Raw genomic sequence first — 27,956 nt, forward strand, 5'->3', positions numbered from 1 at the left:
GACTTTTTGGGTGAGTATTAAAGAGGTAAAATTAATAATATGAGGAAAAAAGTCCTAGGTCAATAAAGTAAAAATAATCAAACAAACACAAAAGTGATAATGTTATGATAAAAACATCATATTATGAGAATTAAGGGGGAACATTTCCAGAATAATCACAGTTTGTAGAATTATTTCACTCCTGGAGTAATAGGACCAGGTTAGATTATTTTAAATATTTTTATTCTTTAGGAGAATAAATTCAGGAGAATGAAGCTAAAGGGATACGAAAATAAACTTCTATTACAAAAAAATACTATGAATACAAAGTATATTCAGAGATTAAAGTCCCTCTGATACTGTTTAAGTGACTGAGTAACTGCAGATTTGCCACATTTAAGATGGCGGACGCTCTGACGCATCGCAGCATAGGCAGAACCCGCCCAATGACGCGTCTACTCTTATATTATGTCTATGAATGGGACCACACATGAATACGTAGACGCCGTGTCCTCGGTTGAGAGGCGTGCCGACAGAGCGGCCATCTTAGGTCAGACCAAGCTGCAGTGAGACATAATACAAGTCAATTCAGGAAAATGTACTTTATGTTTTCAGACACTCTGAATCCGGTGAATTCTCACCCGATTTCCAGATAAATCAACTGACTGAAAACGTCACCCCTTTAGGGGCTACATGGGACCAATTGTAGACTGGACCACAATCCTTTCTAGACGGTATTGTCACTTTTAGTAAATATTACTTCATGTTTATTATTTTCTTATGCACCATTGCAAAATTATTACATAAAAAATGTAAGAAAATGATGATAAATGTGACATGTGTATTTGATAGTCTCTTATCAAATATAGACAACTGTTTACTATAATACATTTAATACCTTTTCATATCAATGGAATTATATCTAAAATATCATGACAAATGATAACAATGATAAATAATAAGCAACATCTCTAAGAGCGGGTTTGTAATTACAAATACTTATAGCAACTAACACAGCATTAGACATTATGATAGGTGGTCACTGTGGCTTTTAGTCTAAATCAGGGGTTTTCAAAGTCATCCAATGCAAGCCTCCCCTTGGGATATGTAAAGACAGCCAACCCCCCCCCCCCCCCCCCCCCCCCCCCCCCCGCCAACCACAAACCCACCCCACACACGTCCCTGCAGTAAATGCATCTTTCTTTTGTGTTCCTTAAATGCTGTGTTTCAAAAACAACTGATAGCCCATGTCATGGCCCAGTTTTTGGCCCGCCTGATTTTGGACATTTTTTCGGGACCTTCCTCCTCCCATATACTCCAGTCTCCACTCCAGATCTCTGGCACCTGTCGCTTCTGATTAATGAAAACTGAGTCCACCTGTCCAACAGCTACTTATGCTCTCCTCAGTCAGCTCATCCTTGCCGGTTTGTCTTTCGACTTCCCTCGTCTCTTGACTCACTTCTGCTTACCTGTTGGGACCAGACTACGTCCTCGAACCCTCATCGTCTTCTTTACCGCCTCCTCCGCCTAAAGCCTGCTGAACTCGCGCTGCTGCGCTGAGACACTCCCTCGACCCTTTGCTGCAGGAGTGGGCTTCCTTTGTGAAATCTTCCACTGTTCAGAATTCAATCTGAGATCAATTATTCATCATGGCATATTATGGCATACCACATGCCTTCGCTATATGAAGAGCAGCTCGATAAGATGCCTCAGTTGCCTTGACATTACTGGTGCCAAACGAGCGCATTATTGATTTTTGTGACTGCAATTCATCCTGTTTCCTCTCAAAACATTCCAGTGGCTTGTTGACTAAATTGGTGTGCTTTGTTTCCATATGACGGCGCAGTTTGCATGGCCGCATACTGTCATTTGCTAACAACTCTTTGCACACTACACATTGTGGCAGAGGTGCGCTCTCAGAACTGGTCCATGAAAAACCTAATAATCATGATTGTATATCCTAAGTTTTTTGGCAGACTCCTCCCTTTCTGCTGACTTCTGTTGTGGTATAAGAAAACAATGCATTTCGTTAGGCCTACTTATTCACTCAGACAAGCACAAACAATTAGCCTACTGCAGATGTTTACAAAAAACGTTATATTTCTTTGCGTCCCCTCTGCGACTCTTTGGCGCCCCCCAGGGGAGGCGCGCCTCACTTATTGAAAACCCCTGGTCTAAATTATTGTTTTCCTGTATTTTTTCCAGTGTGTACTAGAAGAGGGATGCAGTGGACTTGTAAGTTCTGTACTTTTGTCATTCTAAAAAGAGGCCAGCTATTAAAGCATTTTAGATTAATGCATAATGGCTTCACAAGAACCTCCCCTATACCATGTCTTTATCAGCAGTGCATTTGCACATTCAAATCCTTGAATGCCCTAAAGGTTATTTTATCCAGATTTTACTCAAAGTTGACCAAGGAAAAAGATTATGTGCAAACCTTTGTCAAGTGTGTGAGTTTAACGAAATTTACAGTGAAATTTAATTTTTAATTTTTATTTTTTTTTAATGTGTTTGCGGTTTTAATGGCACGTGTTTTATTGACAGTGAGCTGACAGGAAGAGGGTGCAAGATGCGGGAAGACAGGCGGCAAAGCGCCACGGGTCGGAGTCGATCCCGGGCAGACCATGTCGAGGACTAAAGGCCTCCTAACATGGTTCGCGCTAACTGCTCCGCCACAGGCACCTCCACGCGAAATTTAATTTTCAACTCATTTACGGAAGCATCTGAAGTTGATGCAAAAAGTGCAGTGCCCCTATCTGGACTGTGACTTTGAGACAAACGTCTACTCTTAACACACACAAAAATAGGAATCCTGACCAGAAGTATTGCACATCCAGTCTTCAGTTTAAACCAGGAATAGTTGTGCAGCTCTATGGCACCGAGGCGATCACCCCTGTCCCAGCTGTAGATGTCACTGGTTTAAAAGAAGAGGATTGGACAGATGTTGGTGTTGATGTCAATGACCTAGACTCTCAGCTTGAGCATAACTTGGCCTCACTTTTCCTGAAAATGCAGACAATACCGAACATATCTAAGTGCTCTCCGAGAAATCATCCAGGAAATAGGACAGGTATTTCAACTTTCAGAACATCTGATGTTGTCTGTGGTTGAGGAGGTACTCAGACGTCATTATCCTGACATTGATATGCTGTTGTTAAGGAGGTAGTCTGTGCAGTAACTGACACAAATGTATTGGACACACAACTATTGGAGGCTCGCTTTCAACCTCCAATAAGAGTGCAAGTTACATAGCGAAAGAATTTCCTGGCGTGGAACTGGTTGAGTTTGTCACTGAGAAACATGGTCAAAATATAGTTTACATTCCACAGAATAAAATTCTTCAGACACTGTTGAGCAAACATGTTTTAGATAAGGCTCTTACCATCTACGGCTCTAAAGGAATTGGATACAGTAACTGTAAGGATGGTTCTCACTTTAGTAATAATGCCCTATTATCAGAAGACGAATTCAGAATTACCCTCGGGTTGTATATTGATGACTTTGAAGTTGCGAACCCACTCGGAACATCTAAGAAGAAGCATAAGCTGTGTGCAGTATATTGGGTTGTTGCCAATCTACACCCAAAATACTGCGCATCCCTTCATACCATACAGATGGTCATTTTATGCAAGGTAAACACTGTTAGAGAGAAGGAATAGCGTGAAGTCCTACGCCCACTTATTGAAGACCTAGCAACGTTTGAGGAGAATGGAGTTTATCTTGAAAAGTTGGGAGCAAGCATTAAGGGGACTGTGCTGTATGTTTCAGCAGATAACTTGGCTGCCCATGCGTTGGCGGGATTTCAAGAGAGCTTTGTTGTGGAGAGAATGTGCAGGTTTTGTATTGCCACACGAGAAGAAATCTAGACAAAAAATGTCAGCTCAGGTTGTTACATGCTGAGAACCAAGGATGCCCATGACAGACAGGTTCAGGAAGTCAAGCAGGACGCATCTAAAGTAGCACATTGTGGAGTCAAAGATGGATGTGTGCTTGGAGAAAACTTGAAGTATTTTCATGCTGTAGATGGATTTCCTCCAGATATTCTTCATGACTTTTTGGGAGTGGTTCCATTTGGATTGCATCTGTGCATTCAAGATCTGATAAAAAAGAAATACATCTCTATTGAGACACTAAATCAGGCCATCAAAGAATTCCCATATTCCTTTTCTGACAAAACAGACAAACCTCAACCGGTTCCACAGACATTTGCCTCAATAAAGACAATAGGAGGGAATGGTCATGAAAACTGGTGTCTAATCAGATTGCTTCCCCTAATGATTGGGCATCTTGTTCCTAAGGGAGATGAGAAATGGGAGGTGATCATGGTTTTAAAAGATGTGCTTGAATTTGTTGTATCTCTGAGATTCACAGATGAATCTTTGTTTTATTTTGAGTCTAAAATATCAGAGCACAGGGAGTTTCTACTGAATGCTTTTCAAGCTTGCAGACTCAGTCCAAAGCATCGCTATATCGAGCATTATCGAGCACCCACTTGACAAAAGTGTTTAGACCTCTCATAGACATGTGGACAATGAGATTCGAAGGTAAGCACAAGTTCTTCAAAAAAGTCATTCATGAAACTCAGAACATCAAAAATATTCCCCTAACTTTGGCAAGGCGACATCAAAAGATGATGGCGTACCATTTGGACTGTGCTTTATTTTTCAAACCACACTCCAAACAAACAAAGAGCATAATGAGTTCTTCCCTCCCAGGGAACATTTAAAAAACATTTGCACCAAAGATGTGGTGTCCAAAATACAGTCCTGTCAATTGTGTCTATAAATATTGATGGGATCAACTATGCTTCAGGATATGGTGGTTTCTTAATTCATACAGATTAAGCAAATACTATTAATCAGTAATCGTTTTCTTGTGCAAACCAATGATTGTATGGCATCATGAACATCTTTGTGCTTATGAATTGACACAAAGCACAGGCTTGGTTGTCTCTCAGTTGACTGACTTTAATGATGTTTTCCCATTGTCGCCATACAGAGTCAGAGGTGCTTTGTTTGTTTCTTTGAATCATATATTATGCTAGCCTCACTCACTTTATGGTTATCTTCTTTGTTGGACTATGGAACAGAAGTGGCCAATCAGAGTCTTTGTCACTGATTGTGACATTAGAAAAATCAACCTTGATCAGAAACCAGGCAACCTTGAGTCCCTTTAGGAACACTTAAAAGTTAAACTGGCTCTACCATATGATTTCAAACTACAGTTTGAAGACCCACTTTTTAACAATGCACTCTGCAATCTGACAGATGTCTTAGAACTGCCAGATCGAGCCACACTGAAAATTATGTCTTGAATCTCTCTCTTCAGTCTCTGGCATACTGTCCTCACCAAGCACATCTGATAATGGGATACCCTGTACAAGTGAAGAAAAATCTCAGTTGATGAGATTTAGAATGGCCAATGTCCAGGTGAATGGCAACAAGAGGACTAGGGATTTTCCTGAAGGAGCGCCATCAGGTAGTAACATAAAAAGGCCAAAAAGAAGTAAGACGAATTTCTTGCCAAATTTTCCTGATGGTGAAAATCCAGATACTCTTGAGTCTGTTAGACGACAGCTTGAAAGTGAAGCATAGAAAACGATTCCAGACTCAGCCGATGTGAAGAAAATGATAGACCAGACATTTTCTTTGCGACGTAAAGAAATCGTGGGAGAACAGCCTCCAGTTAAAGTAATGATGGAACCAGTGGTTGCAGACCCCTGATCTTTTCTCAATATGGTGGGAGCTTAATGTGAAACAGCCTAATTTTTTAATTATTGTTTTTTTTTGTATATTTTTTTTTTTTATTATTTTGTTATTTTATTATTGGGTAAAACCATAAATGTAAAAAATACAACTGATCCTGCACTGTAAACAGAAAGTCAGGGATGACGCATTGACACTGCACTATACTGAATCATGACGCAAGTAATCATTTGTTTCTCTGTTTTGTTAGATTGTTTGAATGATTTATCAGCAAATAAATCTGGTCAATACTTGGGGTCCCTTGGATGTGTTTCTTTTGTTTCTTTAAGGTGTTTGCCAAGTTCTACAGAGTCGCCAGTAAGAACCTCAAGAAGGACTTCTATGAAGCTCTGGACCACCATACCACTCGTCTCATTGACCTCTTCAAATCCAAAAAAGGAGTTGTTGGTGACTCACTTGATCACCTCGTCCAGCCAATGAATTTACAAGTAAGTTTTTTTTCAAGTTCTTCATAATTACACCTTATGGTAGTGTGCTTGAGAGCTTCAACAAACTTAGAGCTGCTACTACAGTGCAAGTAATTCTTTTGTAATTTAACGGTGGAGCAGACATACATCCACAGACATTTTTCCCCCCAAATAAGTGTGCTTTCATATGGTCTTCTGCTTATTGTTTTTTTTTTTTTTGTAATTTTTTTCCCATTAGACTAATGACATCACCACAACACGCACTGCCATTCTTCAATGCCTGCCCTTGGAGATAATTTCGGCGAATTCTTCATCAGCTGCCCAGTAAGTACATTTATAATGATAATTATAAAAATTAGTTATATTCACAAGAATTTGGACTCACAGCTTTCAGTTTTACATTCACCTAACAACGATACTAACCCACAATTTTTCTTACACACATGTAACAGCAGAATTTTGCATTTGAATTTTGTCAAATAAATGTATTCATATAAAAATATGAATATTAATGTTTTTAATCATACAAACATATTTTTGACAGCTCCCTTATTCCATAGACGACCAGGTCATTGATGCGTTATTGCCACCTGCTGTTCCGGAGTATGAGTCAAACCACTACACAGCAGCTAATCCATGCATTTATCTTTAGTGGAACTGATCACTGAACCGAGCCAGACACAACCGGACTGCGTTAAATGCCGACCAGTTCCATGTGTGAGTTCTGCCCGGTTTTTCAGTAGCCCGGTTCTCTAATAACAAAGGGCGCATGAGCAGACCGCGTCATCTCCTTACAGCCAGCTGACATTTCAGACATTCATAAAAATACTAGCTTCCCTACCGTGACACGATTTCCAGTGATGATTCTGCTTAGCAGTGTGATGAACCTCAGTGTCTGTCGTTGTTTCCTGCATCTGTAAATCCTTATTAGGCTCCGTACTAGGCTACCAACTTCCGGTTCGACTTCCTGTTTATACACAGACAGATATGGCTCTCTTTTATAGTGGTTGTCTTCAGGACTTACCTCGTCTGACGGTAAATGATGTAGATCGACTCATAAAAAAATCATGTGCTGCTCCCAACAGCAAGTGGGAAAAGGGATTTAAAATGTACATAGGCAGCTATATCGACAACTATGAGGGTAAGTAGCTAACGTACTTACTATATTAAACACCTCAGGTGGTGTTTGGGTCATTTCGACCCGGGTCATTTCGATTCTTTAAGAAGAATTTAGGATGAGGACAAAGATGGCATTGTCATCTTTAAAAGACTCAGATCTCAATTGCTGTTATGAATGAAGAAAAAGCATGCCGCATTTCCCACTCTCTTTCTGCAAAGACAAAAACCAGGAATTGGCCTTTGGTTGAGACTCATCTATCTACTAGGGCTGTCAAACGATTACAAATTTTAATCGCGATTAATCGCATAATGTTGATAGTTAACTCGAGATTAATCGCAAATTAATCGCATATTTATCCTTTTATTTCTGAAAGTGTAATAGCCTGTTTTGGCATTTTAATATGCAATTTTGCAATAAATGACACTAATAAAATCCATGCGTGTACAAAAAATATTTGTATTTTGTTATTTTTCAAGCACTTTCAGAATTGGAATGAAAACATCCTAGTGCCAAATGTTAAACTCTGGACTATAATGGCTAAATGACTAATCATGATACCCTGATGTTTACACCATGTGTAAACAAATGTGTAAATAAATACCTGTTTTCATGCCGATATATTTTTTTGCCTATTAAATAAAGATAGACATGCTATTACGCATAAACATACAAATTAATAAAAATTGTACATTTCAAAAAGTCATAAGTTAATTTTTTTCACTCTCTCACACACATCTAATTCTGAGCTTTCACACCAACAACAATCATTTCTTTGAATATTTTTGCTTGCTGTTTATATCCATATTCATAGAGTTTAAGCCTGGAAAAAGGTTTTAAATTTCCAGCTCATTCCAGTCTTACACTTTGCTTGCAACTGGGCAGGAGCTTAATACCCTTGAAAGACACTGTTTAGCAACTGTTTAGTAACTCCAGGTCCTTCGTTTGGCAACGTAATTCAGCCTTAGTTTGTCAAATACAGAGAAAACTAATTAATAAACATTAAAGTGTGGTTTATGGGTTGGGGTTTCTGCAATGTTATCAACGTGCAAAAACTTATCTTCAGAACCAATCTCTGCTCAAAATGGTGATCTGCACAAAGTAATTTACTTTTAGCAGTTGTCACCGGTTATTGCACCGTAAACTGCAGAAAATACGTGCATAGTCTGTCTGCCTTTACTACCGTCGGCTCCTATGGCGGAGGGATATTTTAGCTGGATACCCTCAAGGTGTCTAGTGCAGGCAGGTCTCATAATAACCCCTGTTTCGTTACTTATTTTAGAGCCCAAATAAGCGATTTCAGTATCAGAAACCTGCCCAAAAAAAACGCAACCCGTGACTCATGAAATTTAGAAGCTCTTTTAGAAAAAAGAAGCCCAAAGTCGCATGAAATCAACGGTATTTGGCAACAGTGAGCGCTGGTCTGTTCTGCTACAGTTCTCTAGCACTCTTGAAACTACGGAGAGCGCCGAGGGTAAAAGAAACACAGTCGGGAGAGCGCGGCGGGGGGAAAACATTAGAGAACGGTGTGTGTGTTTTTACGGGCGATTAACGGCGACAAAAAAAATTGTCGGCGTTATGGTCTAACAAAGTTACCTCGTTAATAACGCGTTTAAACTGACAGCTCTACTATCTACTATTCAAGTTGTTGACAAATGTCCTTAGTTTTAGCAAATTCAATTGCATTCTGACTTTCACACCAGCAAAAGGCTCTAAAATGACTAAACGCTACAGTCTACATGTCTATCAGACAGAAATAAAGTTAGAATAAATAAAACTGTTCATTGTTTAAAGGCCTGAGAGTAGAAATGAGATTTAGAGATTTAGTGATGGCTGCCTGATCTGCAAAAGCCCTTTTCACCCCAGGCACACAACATTTATAAAAAAACTTTACATCTCCTTATTTAGAGCTAATCAATAATTATTTTGTACAGCTAGAGGGAACCAGAGGTGGCTGATTGTCGTGGTCAAAATTTAAGGTATCAGAATTTTCATTAAAATAAATGTTACGTATCTTAATAATGATCCCTTAAAAGGCTTAAAAATCTGTTACCGAGACTTTGATTAAATATACCCTCAGCCCCTTACACAGAGGCAATAGTCTTAACAGTGTTCAGGCCAAAATGTGTCCCTTCATATTTCAATAATATTTTTAAGGATGCTGGAGAGACATTCCTCTTTTTTTAAATAAATAATTTCCTTAGAACATGTGTATGAATACAATAAAAATATATTAACAATAAAACGTTTTGTATGCAACATATCTAAAAAGGAAAACATCTTAAATGACTTTGTTATTTTGTTAAAACACCTTTCTACACCGGATCACAATCAACATTCATAGTCAAAACAAAATCCACAAGTAGCTACAGGAAGAGTTTAAAAGTTTTATTTTTCTCATCACAACATAAGTCACTGCAATAAGATTTCCAGGGATCCCCGGGACAATTTTCGCCCATACAAGTGCCTAGCGCAGGGGTTTTCAAAATATGAAAGGGTGAGCCCTCCCTCCAAGGAGCACAATGCCTGGAGCGCAAAGGAGCGGAAATCCGGTTAATGCGGGGTTGCACTGTGGAGAGGTATAACCGCAGATCATCTTCAACCAGCAGCCTTGACCGGTATTTGCTTTTTATCATTGCGAGTGCGGGAAACCCACATTCGCAGAGATAGGTTGAAGTGCAGGGGTTAGGGTTCCACGAAGGCACGTTCACTGCCTTCGTGGAGAGCTGTGGAAATTCAGTCCCTACTGACAGCCAAAAGTGCGCAAGTGACACGTCACTCATCCTCTGTTTCAAGTCCATGTCACAGCTCAGCTCAGCCAGAGCCTCTTCCTCTCCTGCTGAAAGTCCATCTTTGAGTGTCACGGGGAAGGAAAATGGGTTTCTCACCCACTGGTTTGCCATTGTCTCCTCTCCATCCCCTTCTTTTCCGGTTTATTTTTTCCCCTCGCACCGCACCTCCCCTAAAGTGCTCACACTTTGAAAACCGCCGGCCTAGCGAGATAGTCAATTGTCCATTTTATTATGTTACTGATCAAGTGACACATTTTTTTTTCATGTGCCTAGCGAGATGTGTAGAAAAAAGTCAAACAGAACTTTCATTTAATTTAATACACTTTTGCTCTGACTGATAATGCATGTTCGAATAAATAAATAAATAAATAAATAATATATTGCCAAAATTAGTTTATTGGGAACATTTTTAATATTATATAACATTTTTAAATTTGCAAGTAAACCTTAAAAGTGGAAAAAGAATAAATACTTTTAAAGGGGGTTGGTCTTGTACTATCACTGTACGAACTTCTACACCAGTAGCTCACTCTGGCTGCATACAAAAAATTTTTTGATTAAATTATCACGCCCCGTTGGCCTAATATATTTCTTTTGCGTTTTTAACACTTGTTTTTTCCTCGATTTGTTAGTAGACAAAGTGCTTTTGGGTGTGTTCACCTCAACAAGACCACATGACAAAGTATGAAATTGCACTGGCACGCAATGAGTGAACAAGGAGATGCAGTGAAGCCGGGCGAGTCAGCCACGCCCAGCGGAGGTGCAAAAAGAAAGAGGAAGACACCGAGGTCAAGCTTTACAGCGAGGCATTGCAGGACGTCCTGCTGGCATTTACAGTATGGCAGCTGCATCAGTTGTCGCCATCTTATTTTCTGATAGTTATGTTCAATGTTTATGTCAGCTGATCACGCCTGGTGCAAAGTTAATAAACACTATCAGGACAAAAGCTTGGCTTTGCGATTGCGAGGACGACTTTCATGAATGCCTCTTTAGATGGAACGAACGATGGGTCATTCAATATCCTAGTGGAAAAACATCAATATTTGGTTATGGCAAATATAATTCTTTTAAAAATTGTAATATTTGTGTTTGAGTTGGAGCTACAGCCCGACAGGAAGGGAGCTTCACCTTTGTAGCTCTACATTTCCTGCTACTACCCGTCTTGACAGAGTCTCTACTCAGAGACTTCTTCCTGACGTGAGCTATGGAGTTCCACTGGACCCATCTCTTCCCGGATCCTGAGGGCAATCACGGATTCCGTTCCAGCCTCCTCCAGATGAAACTACAGGGTGATGGGGGTGGGTTTGTAGATCATGCAAACAGAACGAGACATATTGTGGGCTAAAAATCATTTTGGAAAGGCAGTTTCAAAACAGCGGCTTGCGCATTGGATAACTGATGCAATTTGTTTGGCATATAGCTCAAAAGGACGTCAGCCTCCAGAGGGCCTGCGTGCCCACTCTACTAGGGGCTTAAGCTCTTCATGGGCTCTACTCAAAGGAGTACCCCTGCAGGAGATTTGTGCTGCCACAAGCTGGGCATCATCTCACACGTTTACTCGGTTTTACAAACTTGATGTCACAGCTCCATCACATGCTCATTCAGTTCTAAGTGTGACACCAAGCACTAAGTAAAAAAAAAAAAAAAGCTATAATTGAGACAGCAGGCACTACCTGCTACCATGATAGCCTATATGCTGTCATGGTAGCAGGCGCTACTTTATTAACATGTCGGCCACCAAAATACTCTTACCTTGACTTGATGTCGCTGGAATTGGGTCAGGACGTTCTTCGGTTGTGCCCTTTCCTCCGACAAAATGCTTGCTACATATGTACTTGAATTTGGTAACTTTTTCCGGGTTGAACTGTTGTGTAGGCCGACCGCCCCGGTCCAAGCGTACACATTTCTCCTTGGCAGTCTTGAAGAAAACATCCTTCATATGCGGCCGATCAGCGTAACTCGAGTCGCTGTTGCACGTTCCATAGCAACAATGTTTAAAAACCATGGTCTTAGATTTGGAAAAAGCATTTGTTTACCGAGTAAAACCAAGGGTAACGCACGTCTCTTTTACAGCGGCGGACTATGCAAGCATGCCCTACTGCGTACCACGTGATGTGACGTCATCGTGACGTTGTGTTTCTAAAAATAGCTCGCGCGCGGTACCGCATTGAGACAGCAGGCACGTAATGTGGGATCTGCTGAGCAATACGGGAGTTAAGAAATTTTTCGTTCCCAATGTGAGACACTCACTCATGCTACTCAGAGAACCGGGGTTACAAAAGTAACCTAAAGTTCTCCTTACACAAGTTCTCCAAGCTTAACTTTTTGACTTGCTCTTGTCGACCCTCTGATCATCTTCCTTTTGTTCCTGTTACCTCAGTCGTAGTTCCTCCCATCTTTCTCCTCCCTGCTTCTCCAACGGCCCTCACATCTTGCGTATGACTATAACGGTGGTAAGAACACCAGCCAGGAAAACCCCTAAGGTCTGCAATGTGGACGACCCGAAGTAGGAACGAATACCCTCCTAAAAGAGAAGAGAAAAATTATGGAGAGGCATAACTAACGGTTGTCTGACATAAAGGTGAGGAAAATCTTTTAACCACCTCGGTTTGCAACGTAAATAGCTTAATTAGAGTCAGACATGATAAATAGCTCTTTAATATAGTAGATTTCTTAAATCTTCAGAGTTTGGAGAACTACTTAAATTGTTTAGACTACAACAAAGTCTGGTTTCTTGGGCGCAGAACATAAAGAATTGAGAGAAAAAAACTAGGACTGGGCGATAAAAGGAATAACTCAAATTTATAATTTTTTATAATTTTTTTTTTTCTTAAACCAATGCATTCATTGGGCTTCCATGGAGAGAACAGCATGCTATACTGAATATATGGTTAGGAAAATATGTTGTCAAAAGGGAAATTTTTTTTCCATGACACTTTACACATTTACATTTTTTTTTTAGGTTGGTTTGGAGTTGCACAAGTAAAGTCTGTTCTTAACTCTTTCTGTAACACCACTCGCAACAAAACATTTGTTAGATTTTCATTGCTTACAACGGCAGGGCCGCCATCTTATTTTACGAACAAGTTTCACAGCTTGTATTTGGTTTCATTTTGAATTCAGGTCAACTGTCAGACGAAATGCTTGACATGAAAGCAAGTTTTTAAAACAATTTCTATTATCTTTTTGTGAAAAAAAAATTGATTAATCAGATTTGGTATAACAAAATCTGAGATTTTTACTAAACCATATCACCCAGCCCTACTTAAAACTTTTGCACAGTGTGGTTTGTGATGATGAACAAATGTAATAAATGATGCGCTCCAGCTGTATTTTGTTTTTAGCTGGGTCCTTACCCAGCCGCCTTGCTCCCTTATCCAGTTGATCAAATTATTCCGGAGGTAGTCTATAGTCCAGTGGATAATTGTTCTGATGATTTCAGGGATTTCAGTTAAGGATTTCAGTTAGGAAGTATAAGGAAAACTTGGTTTATTATTAAGTAATAACTCCACAAAGCACAAGAAGAGGTATAACAGAGGAGCTTGACTTACTTTTATGACAAGACGACAGGCAAAGTAAAATAGAGCAACCACTCGACCCCAGTTGAATCTACCGTCAGAAAAGATCTGACAGGCGACTTTGAAGAACACGTCTTTTGTTGGGATGAGGGCAGAGTCATTGATCATCCTGAGGAATACATTATAGATGAGTTTATTTGGGACTGGAGGTTTGTAAGTGTACAGTAAGAATAAGCATTTGGACTTTTTGTGTTCGAATGTGGAGAGCGAGTCTACCTTTGTAGCTCAAGGTTTCCATCCAGTTCATCTCCGATCTGCTGAAGACACTGAGCGAGCTTCTTATGGTTTGGGTCACACAGCTCCTTTGCGCCCAGCTGTTCCCTGGTCACGACAGCGTCGCCATCTACATGCCGTTGAATCCGCTCGTAGATGAAACTAAAGGGCAGAACACAGTAAAATGGTTGATTTGCAATGCTGAAGATTTTGCAGATAAAAAAATAAACAAAAAAAGAAAAGCCAGTTTTCCAGATGTAAAATAACATCAAAACTGAAAGAGTATCTCTTTCTTTATCTCCTATAATCTTAAAAACACAAATGAAAAAATAGAAAGAAGTGTTTGTTCATTTACCCTGACTAACTTAACAAAAAAAAGAAAAAAAGAAATCCAATATGAAACTAAATACCTGTTCCCAAAGTGAAATTACAATACATTAAATGCCATTTTAAGCGTCTACTGGCAGTTACTTGTTGTCTGGAAGTTTATTTTACTGCATGGGAATTGTCTCTCGTTTGGCTTTCTAATACAAAAATATTGATTCAAAACTTTTGCATCTGGATTATTTAATCGCAGTTAGCAATATAAATACAGCAGGTTTGTTAAAATGTGCTAAAAGCGTTATTAATATTACTCTGCTACCACAAAAGCCAGCAGCATAAATGCTATTAGCTATTAATGCTATTAAGTAATAACTCCACAAAGCACAAAAAGTATAACATAGGAGCTTGACTTACTTTTATGACAAGACGACATGCAAATTAAAATAGAGCAACCACTCGACCCCAGTTGAATCTACCGTCAGAAAAGATCTGACAGGCTACTTTTAAAGAACACGTCTTTTGTTGGGATGAGGGCAGAGTCATTGATCATCCTGAGGAATAATTTATGGATGACTTAATTTGAGAGTGGAGGTTTGTAAGTGTACAGTAAGAATAAGCATTTGGACTTTTTGTGTATGACTGTGGAAAGTGAGTCTACCTTTGTAGCTCAAGGTTCTGTTGAGGAAAATATCTTAGTTGTTACATTAATCAGGCAGTTGTATGGAGAATAATTAAACAAACTCCCCAGGCCTTAGGTATGTGTCCCCCCTTGGGGGCAGGGTTGTTAGGTCATTTGGCTTGACCCCTTACAGAGTAGAACAGCCTCTTTGTTTTAAGAACACATTGGCAGGCAAGGCAGATAACAGATAGTTCCCAGATCACCCCTTCTTAAGCAGGGGAGGGAGTTGGTCCTTTAAAAGATGTGTACAGTGTAGGAAAGGTCAGACAGAAATCTTTTACATCACCATGAGCCAGGATGTCAGAGCTTGTACTGAATACAACAAAATGGTAATATAAACTGTCTCCATTGGGAATTCCTATGGAATTAAAGATGCATATTTTAAATGTTTTGCTTCTGATCAATTGTTTTTCCTCTACTGCCAAATCTTAAGCCGGGGTAAGACGGCCCTTCAGTTTATAACCAGGAGTATTGAGGTAATTGAAATAATTGAGAAAAGAAAAAAAAGGGGAAGATATCTTTTGTAAGAGCATCTATTGCTCTTACAATAAAAAAAAACTTTTAATCAGTGTCATCTATTGCAAAATAGCATATTAAAATGCCTAAATGAGCTTTTGCACTTTCAGCAATAATATATATATAATATACACCAGACTTAAATCTGGCTGGTCAAAAGAAAGCAGGAAACAGCCTACTAACAGCTTCTGCTCATTGTAGGTCTGGGAATAACAAGTGAACAGAACTAAAAGGTAAAATAGAGCCTAATCGTGTTTGGCAAAAGGACAATGCTGCTGATTTGAAAGATTTTGGTGATGCACATACACATCATTTTCCCTTATCCACTTCAGCAGAACTTCCTAAGTTTGAATGGGATGCACAACAGCAGTATTGTATGGTAACGAAGTAAAAATACTTCATTACTGTACTTAAGTATATTTTGGAGTACTTTATACTTTTCTCGAATATAATTTTTTGATGATTACTTTACTATATTTCTGAACCTAATTGCATACTATTACTCATATCATTTTGAATGTTTGTTCTAGTTACTCTAGCACAGGGGTTAAAGTTCTCCGTCACTGGGACGGATTTCCGTCATTTGGAAAATGAGTGCAAAAAGTTCGAAGCTCTCGATTTACCGGTCGATCTACGTTCCTACCCTCATCTATGGTCACGAGCTTTGGGTCGTGACCGAAAGAACGAGATCCCGGATACAAGCGGCTGAAATGAGTTTTCTCCGTAGTGTGTCTGGGCTCTCCCTTAGAGATAGGGTGAGGAGCTCAGTCATCCGGGGAGGACTCAGAGTAGAGCCGCTGCTCCTCCACGTCGAGAGGAGCCAGTTGAGGTGGCTCGGGCATCTGGTCAGGATGCCTCCTGGACGCCTCCCTGGAGAGGTGTTCCGGGCACGTCCCACCGGGAGGAGGCCCAGAGGAAGACCCAGGACACGCTGGAGGGACTATGTCTCTCTGCTGGCCTGGGAACGCCTTGGGATTCCTCCTGAGGAGCTGGCCCAAGTGGCTGGGGAGAGGGACGTCTGGGCCTCCCTACTGAAGCTGCTACCCCCGCGACCCGACCCCGGATAAGCGGAAGACAACGGACGGACGGAAAATGAGTGCAAAAAGTTCCGTCTAGACTTTTTATTTTAAAGACTTTTTTAAAGATTTTAAACAGAAACTGCTCTCAACCAATGAAACCTGGCAGGGCCGGAGCATTAGCCAATCAAAAGGAGAGTCTTTGCAAAGCGGGCTCTACCAGTCTGAGGTTTATCAGTGTTCATCATTTTAACTTTTATAAGAGCATCTCAAACTGACTACAGATGGTATGAATCAAAGTAGTGATGGTCAAAGGCTTCTTTGGATTTATGAACCAGCAAGTCAGAAAGTTCAGCGGATTGAACAGCTAACAACAACTTCCTTGGTAAGCGTGTCTCTCTGCTCTTTAAGTTAATTAATTAATTATTTCCACCTGTGGCCACGTCGCCTGTCAGTGTTTATTCCTTGGCTTTCAGTAACATGGCTGGTAAACACGGTGACCAACCAGGGATCTCTTCATGATTCGCTTTTATGTTTTATTTAAAACTTGAGGAAAAGTAATGCGCTAGATCAGCTAATTTAGCATGACGCCCTTTTTTTTTTTTAAGGGTTGGAATGTGAAACAATGTACCACATTTTACTGGGTCTGATTCAGAAAAAGTAAAGTAAAATAAAATATTCAGCACGTGCTTTTCTGAAACAAAGAAGGCAGAGCTGCAATCAGAGGGGCTGTCGGCATACCGCAGCATCTCACCTGATGAGATGCTGAACCAGGACACTCGTTAAATAAAATGACAAGGATTTGATGCATACAGATTATTAAGGAAATTACGTCAATAAATAAAATACATGCAGCTACAACATGGACTGGAGAACGGGTTCTAACTGGGTGAGGTCAGACAAAGGTGATTCTCAGAGAGCTTTTTATGAAGTTATTTTTCATTTTTACACGGAGAGGCAGTCAATGGGCGAGGACCCGAGTACACCCTGGACAGGTCTCCAGCCACTGGGCTAAAATATGACTGTTTAATTAAACTTCAAAAGCTGATTATTGTGATGTGCGATCTGTGTTAAATTAAAATGTACGACATTATCATATAGTGTTGGTTACATGTCCTTCATTGTCCAAGATTGTGGGTGGCCTTGTATGATCATAGGATTGGTTTATATTTAATGTGACAGGGAGCCAGTGGAGTTAATGTTCAGATGATACGTAGATGATGTACAGGAATTGTCAATGGATATTTTAAAAGTACCAGATTTGAATAAAGTTGACTTTGCACTATAAGCAAATGAAGTAATTAATGTGGCATGACGTCCACGGCCCGGGAAATATATGGGCTCGCTGACTTGAAATTTATTTTCAGTCAAACTGATTATTTTTGCTTTAACCCATGCTTTAGCACAAGTGCATAGTACTGACCTTACTTGAAGAAGGAAAATTGAAGGCTTACAAAAAGGTTGTATGTTCTGTCTAAACTTGGTCTAAATTTCTCCTGCACTTGGCTGTTTATATTATATCAAGTGAATTTGACTTTCAAAGTTTACCAAAATCTAAAAAATGTCATTCAAACTGCATTTGCTTTGTTTTACTTTTTACTTATACTTTTGATTACATTAACTGAGTACATCTCTTTTTATAGTAATTTTCATACTTAAGTACAAGACATTTCAGATACTTTAAGACTTTAACTCAAGTAACATTTCAGTCAGTGACTTGGACTCATATTCTATAGAGGTGCCTATACTTTTACTTCCAAAAAAAGTAAAAAAACAACAACAAAGCAACAAGTCCAGTTGCTTTGTTTTTTACAAATTGTTTTACAAACAAATGACCATGACCTGGATGACTGAGAATATTCTCCAGTATACTTTTACTTGACTCTGAGATTTTAGTACTTTATACAACACTGCACAACAGCAACCGAAGAAATACATAAATCAGGCCGCAGAAGAATGGATCAAACACACAGGTGTGGATCCTAAAACAAATCGGTCCAATTTGGGTGAATTATTTAGAAAAGTAGTGTTAAAAGGTGTACCCTTCTTCAGTATCTCGGCTGATTAACTTAAATCCTGATATGAATGGTTGTGAATACGCTCGCTGGGAAAAACATTTGGTACACTATTTGCATGTGGCTCAAAGGGAGGAGAGGAAGACAAAGCAAGAGGTAGAGGAATTATAAGTTAAATGACTAAAATTACAGCTACTGGAAGCAAAACGGAAAGTGAGTAAGAGAAAGAAAACTATTGAATATATGAATGTATCAGCAGTTACTTTTAATGGTGCTCCAACCCTGACGGTCCTACCTCAGTCTAATTTAATTCAAGGAGGGGGGCTGCCTCCTCCTGTTTTTTATCTTTCATTTAATTACAGGTCTGTCGGTCCTGCACATGGAGGTAGATGGCAGTGTGGTGGTCAGTGCCGATTCGAGTTTGGAGCAAAACACTGAGCATTTAGAGCTGATATGGTGAATCTGTTAGAGCACCCATCGACATCTGCCACAACTGTGGTTGTCCTGAACATTGGCCGTGTGATTGTGGGCTGTTACACCCCACCAGCAGGTCAGCCTGGCATGGAGTCACCAATTCCTAACATGACCTCACCTCCAAAAGGTCAGTACCCCAGCAAGGGGATAACGCTCCCCATGAACAATGTTTACACGCCCTGAGAAGGATGGCCAAGGCAGGATAAACGGCGCAGATCCCAAGCTGTCAAGGGAAATGACTGCATGAACTTTCAGCACACATTGGAGCCACATATTTCATCAGATTCTGAGTTGTGGACTGAGACTTTGTCACTGCGGTGCTTCTCAGAGACATTACAGCATCAGCCGTTGCAACACGTGGGAGAAGGGATGCTGACATCTATTGCGACTGTGAACAGAGTCCAAGGATCTGGTGTTCTTTCAGAGTTCCACACATGGAAGCTTTGAATGCGAAGTCTAAGCTCCTATCTCCTTTTTGCCTGATCTGCCGCATGTCAATCTGATCTATGACAGGAACCACACAGACTGGTAACAAGAATCTTTAAGGTAAAACACAGATAGTTATGTCTAGGAATATATATGTGGCAACCGAGGGCTGCTGCTGAACAACTTTAATGGGTTGGATGTGATCTGGATGGCATGTTTCCTCATGTTTTTCTTTCTCTCCATGTTTTGAGCACCAGGCAAAAGGATCAGGGAAATGGTTAAATGTTTCCTTCAGGCAACCGATTGAGCACCTACCAGCGCACAGGTTGCTGTTTTGAAAATATACTAATGTAACTTTTCTGTTATGTAACTGATATGCAGTGTTGTATAAAGTACTGAAATCTCGGAGTCAAGTAAAAGTATAGGTACCTCTATAAAATATGACTTTGGTAAAGGTCCAAGTCACTGATTGAAATGTTACTTGAGTTAAAGTCTTAAAGTATCTGAAATGTCTTGTACTTAAGTATGAAAATTACTATAAAAAGAAATGTACTCAAGTAATGTAATAAAAAGTATAAGTAAAAAGTAAAACAAAGCAAATGCAGTTTGAATGACATTTTTTAGATTTTGGTAAACTTTAAAAGTCAAATTTACTTCAAATAATATAAACAGCCAAGTGCAGGAGAAAATTAGACAAAGTTTAGACAGAAAATACAACCTTTTTGTAAGCTTTCAGTTTTCCTTGTTCAAGTAAGGTCAGTAACCTGACACCGCCAGATAGATTTGCTTCGCATATCCATCTGGAAACCTTCCGTTGAAGTAATTTTGGGAAGGGGCGAAAATACTGGTTAGCTGATTGGCCTATGTTGGAGATAGACAAGCCAAATAAACCAATCAGATCAACGAAGCATATGACGTACTGGTCAACATGCTTCGTCGTCGCTCATAACAGAGCGACGACGAAAACACAACCACAAGCCAAGCTACTCTTGCTGCTGCAGGTAAAGGCTCGTTAGCTCAGCAAAGAAATACTCTGTAATTCCGATAAAACTTGCTCGATAGCCACGCTAACGCTAGTTTCGTCGGCTGAAGCTGCCATGTTCTTTAGACTGAACTGTCGCGATTCTCGTTGCGTCACACCTCAACCCGCCTCAAAGCCAACGCTGATTGGACGTTCGTTTGGTGAACGGCTCCAAATTTTCTTTAACGGAGAGTAGCCAGACTGATCTGCGAGTGAAACCTTGAAAGGTCGCGAGATCAGGATGGTGTCACGAGGCTATAAGGTCAGTGCTATGCACTTTAAAATTTCACACATCCAAGTGCAGGCAAAATTTAGACCAGTGGGTGTATACTACGAACATGGTTAAGTGATAAACCAGGTCTAGTCAACCTACAGGAAGTGGTAAACCTGCTAATAGATACACCTGCAGGTTGTCATTTAGTTAAGAAAATTAGGACTCTCTGCTATTAGATGCTTTAACTATACCACAAGGTTAATTTAACCTGCCCTACCACTGAACCAGCCTCTTATCCTGTTGGTGGTGATAAACAAGCCCAGGCAAGTCCCAACTTTGTTGCAGTCAATCAGTAGGTGGGGTCAAAACACTTGCGTGCGTGAGTCTCTAAACCAACGAGTAACTAAACCAAAACATTGAAAATGTATTGGAGTAAAAGTATGCAATTAAGATCAGAAATATAGTGAAGTAAAAGTTATCAAAAAAATTTATACTCGAGAAAAGTATAAAGTACCCCAAAATATACTTAAGTACAGTAGTGAAGCATTTTTACTTCATTACTATACAACAATGGTGATATGTTCTTTTTAAACATGAGTTTTAATTCTATTATGGCCAGGACCGTATTGATCATAATTAAACAGCAGAAGGTGTACTTTACCATCACCATCATGAGCAGAAAATCCACTGGGGTGGGAATACTTTAACGTGCTACACTTACATTTAAGGTTACTGTAAATTGTCTCTCTGGGTTAACTAGTGCAGTCATAAATCTAGTGCAGGGGGGTTACTATCAGTGTGTCTTCCAGTTTTACGACGTGGGGCCTCTCTCTGGAATTCACAGATGTGCTCTGTTTTTAAACAAAATACTATAATTTTTGAGTTCAATCCATAAGTGAATAGTTGCACTTTGGAGTTTTCATTACCAGGGGTACAAATGTATAGACTGGACAAACATTAAGATTTTTCTATTTTACATATAACAGTTGCCAGCTACGATATACCAGACGGCCACCAGGATTTGTTATATTACCAGGTATTTTTAATCAGGTTATAAAAGATGTTTTACATGTCCTTGGCCCAGAAACACCATCCTGATTCAGTCTGGTTTTACGGTCTATACAAATAAATTGTAAATTGCCAGAAAATGTGTTTTTTCCTGGGCTGTGTTATTTTTGCAGGAATATCTAGTATTTACCCTGGTCACAAATAGAGCATCCTCACAAAGTCGAACTGCTGCGCGTGACACAGCCTATCAGGCTGCAGTTGTCATAGCACTCTGCTGTTATTAATTTTACGCAACCTTTGAGGGACCTCGTGAAGATATCAGGTATGATGAACTTGAATAATATTTTGATTTGGATTCAGGATACAAGGAAGTGTTTATCCTACCTCAACAAAGATAAGCATTCGCAGTTCAATTGACTCCCCTTGACGACTTTATACTGTTCTCTGTTGATGTTTTTGTAACAAAATTTGTTTTGTTTCAAAAGGAAGATGGAGAGAGAATAGTGATATTGTAGCATATCAGTAAATGTTGGATAAAATAGAAAAACAGAGGGCAACATAATGCAGATAAGTTTGATTCTATCCGTGCGAGCAGCTGGTGTCTAGGATGGAAAAGGTAAGACCAGAATTGAAAGTTAGTTCTGTGGAAGGCCCTCAGGTAAGAAAGTAATTTTAAGGACTAACTGGAATAGGATTTGTAACAAGTTGATAGAAGTTGATAGAAAGATAAGTGAATGTGTATATGGATCCAGTATGTGTTGGAAAAACAGTGCATGTCAAATGATGTTAAAGGGGGATTGCAGGATTTTTGACATGAGGATGGTATTTATATTAATTGAACAGGAACTGAGAGAGGAATTGATTACAAGAAGAGTGAAGGTGGAGCAGAGCAGCTTCAGAGGTTCGTTGAAGTAGAATGGGTGCTGTAAAAGGACCTGATGGTGTTTCCTCTAGGATTAAAACAGGATTGTTTTCTGAATCACACAGAGTAGGAACTCTGAGGTTGAGTAGAGGTTAATGAATTTAATAGAGTGGTGAAATACAGTTAGATCCGCCGTGCTGAAAGGTTTTGTGTGAAATGGTGCGATGTGTGGTAATTTTTAATCCAAAGAAGATTCGGACATTGTTACAGGAAAAAAATTATTTTGATTTCAAACCAAAAATTAACTAATTTTTGATTCCACAGACATAGTGATCCCCATCAGAGGTTTAAAGTATTTGTGTGTGTGTGTGCGTGGATTCTTTTACAGGACAACCAGAGGCCTGTGAAAGGAGAGGACAGAGAAACTATGATAAAATGTCTCATTTAACTATTACATTTCTAGACGTAGGTTTCCTGACAGGATGAAGTTGGACAATGGAAGGTGGTAAGGATTAATTTGAATCAGAAAAAAGTATTGGCTAAAATGTGTGCACAGACTAAATTAACATGGGTTAAAGCTTTGATGTTTGTTTCTTACTGGGGTGTCAAATCGAAGTGTTCAGTTACTTCCGCTACAGGATACATTCTCTATGACTGGAAGGAGTTTTCGGGGGAACGACATTAAACTCCAGGATTCACAGATGACACGAAATTTGATGTATAAAGATTGTCTTGTAGTTTCAGATTGTATAGGGGAAATAAACCAGGATATCGGAAGATCCCAAGGACTGTGAGGGAGGAGTACCATCCCCCCCGACATCGACTGAGTGTGCTCTAAAGGTCATCAAAAGAAATATGTTGGAGCCATGATTTAGGGTGCTTGACCAGATTGCGGAGCCGTGCGTGCCAGCCACAGAGGGTTCAAGGAAACTTCACCAGAGCAGCTTTCGGGTCAGACTCCCTGACTAAGAGGGGCTTTCACCTACCGCCCACCCGTGCCATCTGGCAACGGGGCAGCTCGATGCGCCGATTGCCACTCGGAAGAGGCAGCAGGATTCTTATTTTGTTTTCGTGATAGATTAACATACGGCTGTGTGGAGATCGCGGTTCGGACAAATTAATATAACCCATTATTTTTAAGGGCAAGAAGAAGACATCTAAGAGACACAAGACGACATCAATGATAACAAATGAATACATTGTGTAAAAAAAAGAATTTTGTAATCACCGAATTTGTCTTATGAGTTCAATATTCCTAAGATGTTAAATACTAGTACTGTTAGGATCTTGGTTTTGCATTGCATGATAATTTGGTCTTTATTCTGTGGTTTGATTGGATTGTAGTACTTTCATAGGTGATATTAATTTCTAAAAAGACATCTTTGTTAATCTAGTTTAAGACTCCTAGAGTCATTTTCAGTCATTATAATGGTAGAGCGTACATTTAATAGGAAATCTTTCAGTGCGGAAAATAAGACCTCCTCCTCAGTTATGAGATTAACAGTTTCTTGGTAGCTGCAAATATATAATGGGATAAAACCTCACGGATAAAGGTGCTTTTTATTTATTGGTTCTAGTATGTTTTAGGATTTAGATAAGCTCAGTGGCTTTTCAGTTTATAAATTGGGATATTTCACTTTTAGGGGAAAATTAGAACTTAATTTGGTTTCAAAATAGGTATAGTATTTCATTTGGGTTGTAGGTTTCTGTTCTGTATAGTTTTACTAGTCGTCTGCAGAGGGGAAAGTGGATTAAGAAATTACATCTTATCATTTACACTTTTTTTGGGGTTTCCAAGACCTTAAATTAGTTCTAGCTCAGTTATTGATTTGATCTGTTGGATCAAAACAGAGGGAATTGTTGAGGAAAATCTCAGTTGTTATATTAATCAGGCAGTTGTATGGAGAATAATTAAACAAACTCCCCAGGCCTCAGGTATGTGTCCCCCCTTGGAGGCAGGGTTGTTAGGTCATTTGGCTCGACCCCTTACAGAGTAGAACAGCCTCTTTGTTTTAAGAACACACTGGCAGACAAGGCAGATAACAGATAGCTCCCAGATCACCCCTTCCCAAGCAGGGGAGGGAGTTGGTCCTTTAAAAGGTGTGTACAGAGTAGGAAAAGTCAGACAGAAATCTTTTACATGAGCCAGGATGTCAGAGCTTGTACTGAATACAATGAAATTGTAATGTAAACTCTGTCTCCATTGGGAATTCCTAATGAATTAAATATGCATATTTTAATTCTTTTTCCTCTACTGCCAAATTTTAAGCCGGGGTAAGACGGGCCTTCAGTTTATAGCCAGGAGCAGGCCAGTTTTAATATCCACAGTTTCCATGCAGTTCGTCTCCAATCTGCTGAAGACACTGAGCGAGCTTCTTATAGTTTGGGTCACACAGCTCCTTTGCACCCAGCTGTTCCCTGGTCACGACAGCGTCGCTATTTACGTGTTGTTGAATCCGCTCATACTATAAAGGTTTGCTGCAGGTTCTGCTGTCTTTTACCAAAGTAGAAACTTGTTGAACTGTTTTTATGTTATCTTGGGCGTCCAATGCTCATAGTCAAAAACACCTGAGAAGTAGCAGACAGTCCTTTAAAACAGACAAACTGAATGAAATGCCTTCATTGCTTCATTAAAAAAAAAAAAACACAAACCAGCTCGATCCAACACGTAGAGGTCTTCAGGAGAGATTTTTTTTAAACTGAGCGTTTCAGACACTGTTCAATGTACTTGTTATGGCTAATACAGTTTTCTGGCACTAGTGGAGGTAGAGAGAGAAGAGAAAGATGTGCAGCTGCATATTGCGATGAGAACCTACTGATTGGCATTGACCCCCATTTTTATTATTCTTCTCTTCGCTACGGGCATCAAGGGCAGTAAATGAGCATGGCTGCATTGCATTTGAAATGTAAAGACTTAATGTGAAATCAGAAATGTCTACGTGTAAATGTCCTTTTCCTTCATTTTTTTTAATAACTGTCAGAATTTAATGCTTCCTTGTATCTTTTGTGAGCTGCAGAGTAGAACAATTGTTAGCATTGTTAGAATTGTTTAAGATCCGGTATAGACACGGATTAGCAACAGACTTTTTGGAGGAGTATTAAAGAGATAAAATTACTAATGTGAAAAAAAATGTCATAGGAGAATAAAATAAAAGACAAAAGTGGTAATATTGTGGGGAAAAACGTCATATGACAATTAAGGGGGTACATTTTCAGAATAGTCACATTTTGCAGAACTATCTTAGTCCTGAAATAATAGGGCCACGTTAAATTCTTATCAATTATTTTTATTCTTTACGAGAATAAAGTCAGGATGAAGTCAAAGGGATATGAAAATAAACTTGTAATATTACAAAAATAAAAATTTTACGAATATAAAGTATATTCTGAAATTAAAGTCCCTCTGATACTGTTTAAGTGACTGAGTCTAACTGCAGATTTGCCACATTCAACATGGCGGACGCTGTGACGCATCCGCAGCATAGGCAGAACCCCACAGACATTATATATGTAGATGCATCGTTGGGCGCAGGTTCGCACGTCAACGCCACCGCCATATTGTATATGGCAGAAAAAAGTTATGTTCTGTTGTAGTGAACGTGGATCAGAGAAGATTCCTCATTCCTGTGCTGCATGGAAATGTATTCGGGCTGATTCACTACTTGTATCTGCCTTCTATAAACTAAGGCTGCACCATGTTGCAAAACTGGATACACTACAGCTGCAGAGTTACAACACTAGGAAAAAGCTGTGCAAGACCATTCTTTTTCAAGGTTTTTAGCTTGCATACAGTACAGACTATTGTATTTAGACATAGATGTGCATATATAGATTTTCAAGTATTAGAAATAAGCCAAATAAATAGCTGTGTGATTTTATATATATATAGAGAGAGAGAGATATAGATATCTCTCTCTCTCTCTCTATATATATATATATATATATATATATATATATATAAATATGTATGTATGTATGTAAGTATATGTGTATGTGTTATGAATATAAGGATCAATTCGTTAAATCTAAACATTGTGGTCTTCATTATTTCATAAGACCGTGTCACATGTGAAACTTTAGCAATGGACTTTTTGGTGAGTATTAAAGAGGTAAAATTACTAATATGAGAAAAAAAGACATAAAAGTGGTACTGTTATGAGAAAAACGTCGTATTATGAGAATTAAGAGGGAACATTTCCAGAATGTTCACAGTTTGCAGAATTATTTCACTCCTGGAGTAATAGGGCCAGGTTAGATTATTTTAATTATTTTTATTTTTTACAAGAATAAATTCAGGAGAATGAAGCTAAAGGGATACGAAAATAAACTTGTAATATTGCAAAAATAAAAATATTACGAATACAAAGTATATTCTGAGATTAATGTCCCTCTGATACTGTTTAAGTGACTGAGTAACGGCAGATTTGCCACATTTAACATGGCGGAGGCTCTGACGCATACGCAGCATAGGCAGAACCCGCCCAACGACGCCTCTACGTTGATGTCTATGGGACCCATAACTATTGCCAAGTAATGGTCCGTGAACACTGATGTCAGTCAGTATGTCCAGTACATCAGTGGGTGTGGGGGGGCATTTCCTTACTTTGCTCTGTCAACCACTACAACATGATCTGAAACTACCTGCTTTGATTCTTCTAACACGATTTCTCCATTTTTGTTCAAATAAATGTAAATCCTTAGAAAACCTTGTTTTGAGATTTTTTTTTTATTCAGTCTTGAGTCGAGTGTTACTGTGTATGTTTTTTGTTGTTGTTTGTTTTTATCAAACAACAAACAAAAAATGAGATCCTGGATCATAGTGAGAAATAAAAAGGCAAATATAAAGGCATTTGAATACTGATGAATAAAACATTTGATCACTGATGTCAGACACTTCTGGCATCTGTGGTTCAGAATACACTTTACACAATGAATGCAACATTTATAACTTGTGTAGGAGTTGCCTCTTCGCAGTGATGTGCTGCCCCCAGCCTCAGCCTGAATGAGCATCGCTCAACAATCCTCTCAAGGCAGTGGTTATCTGTTGCTCAGTGACGTGCGGTAGGGTTCATAGCTGGTGAGGCACTGACGTCATCAGTCAGATTTACAAATATATACTCTACAGAGTAGACTCATTACAAAGTGCTGAAGGAGACTAATTGAGCCAAATCAATTCACAAAGATATACGGAAAAACATTGATTCTTTGATGAAAAAAAAATAAAACTAAATTATTTGTAATTTCATTGGTAACAGTTTATTTCATTGGTAACAGTTTATGAGTTATGACGGATTTCTGCATTTGTAACACATTTAAAAACTATAACCCACATTACGCACATTTTATTACAAAAACAAATCATGAATAATATCGCTGTCTTACCTCTACTTATAAATGAAGGCCCTGCGGCGCTCTTTCTGAACAAAAATATTGGTCATTTTCTGGTAAAAGTTCTCTTAATCTTCTTCAGATTTAAAAGTCTCTCAGTCTCAGTGGAGCTCACTGCCAGGGAGGAAAGCCTTAATTGACCAGGCCTGTTCCAGCTGTATG

The 27,956-nt window shown here is 39.3% G+C and overlaps 1 protein-coding gene and 1 long non-coding RNA gene across 2 annotated transcripts; one reads left to right on the top strand and one right to left on the bottom strand.

Moving 5' to 3' along the window:
* Positions 1-656: 656 nt before the first annotated feature.
* LOC110369530 lies at positions 657-6,972 on the top strand. The gene is made up of 4 exons (XR_004932923.1): positions 657-713; positions 2,185-2,214; positions 6,014-6,172; positions 6,390-6,972. It is a non-coding gene; the product is annotated as an uncharacterized LOC110369530 (long non-coding RNA).
* Positions 6,973-12,404: 5,432 nt separating this feature from the next.
* On the bottom strand, positions 12,405-26,924 carry LOC118566316 (apoptosis regulator BAX-like). Its single transcript, XM_036148020.1, has 5 exons — positions 26,868-26,924; positions 24,908-24,927; positions 13,855-14,013; positions 13,612-13,747; positions 12,405-12,584 (listed from the first exon to the last, which is right to left on the bottom strand). The coding sequence occupies exons 1-5, from the start codon at positions 26,922-26,924 to the stop codon at positions 12,486-12,488; spliced, it is 471 nt and encodes a 156-aa protein (XP_036003913.1). The 3' UTR covers positions 12,405-12,485.
* Positions 26,925-27,956: the final 1,032 nt, after the last annotated feature.

This window comes from Fundulus heteroclitus, chromosome 16 (genome assembly GCF_011125445.2).
Source record: "Fundulus heteroclitus isolate FHET01 chromosome 16, MU-UCD_Fhet_4.1, whole genome shotgun sequence".
NCBI classification, from domain to species: domain Eukaryota; kingdom Metazoa; phylum Chordata; class Actinopteri; order Cyprinodontiformes; family Fundulidae; genus Fundulus; species Fundulus heteroclitus.

Excerpts from the sequence above, each read along its gene's own strand:
- LOC118566316 (XM_036148020.1), bottom strand. The coding sequence starts at position 26,924 with ATGGGTCCCATAGACATCAACGTAGAGGCGTCGTTGGGCGGGTTCTGC. Across the intron at positions 14,014-24,907 it reads TTCAACAAGTTTCTACTTTG|TTTCATCTACGAGCGGATTC; the intron begins GTAAAAGACAGC and ends TCTGCCCTTTAG. Across the intron at positions 12,585-13,611 it reads CCTGTCGTCTTGTCATAAAA|GAGGGTATTCGTTCCTACTT; the intron begins GTAAGTCAAGCT and ends CTTCTCTTTTAG.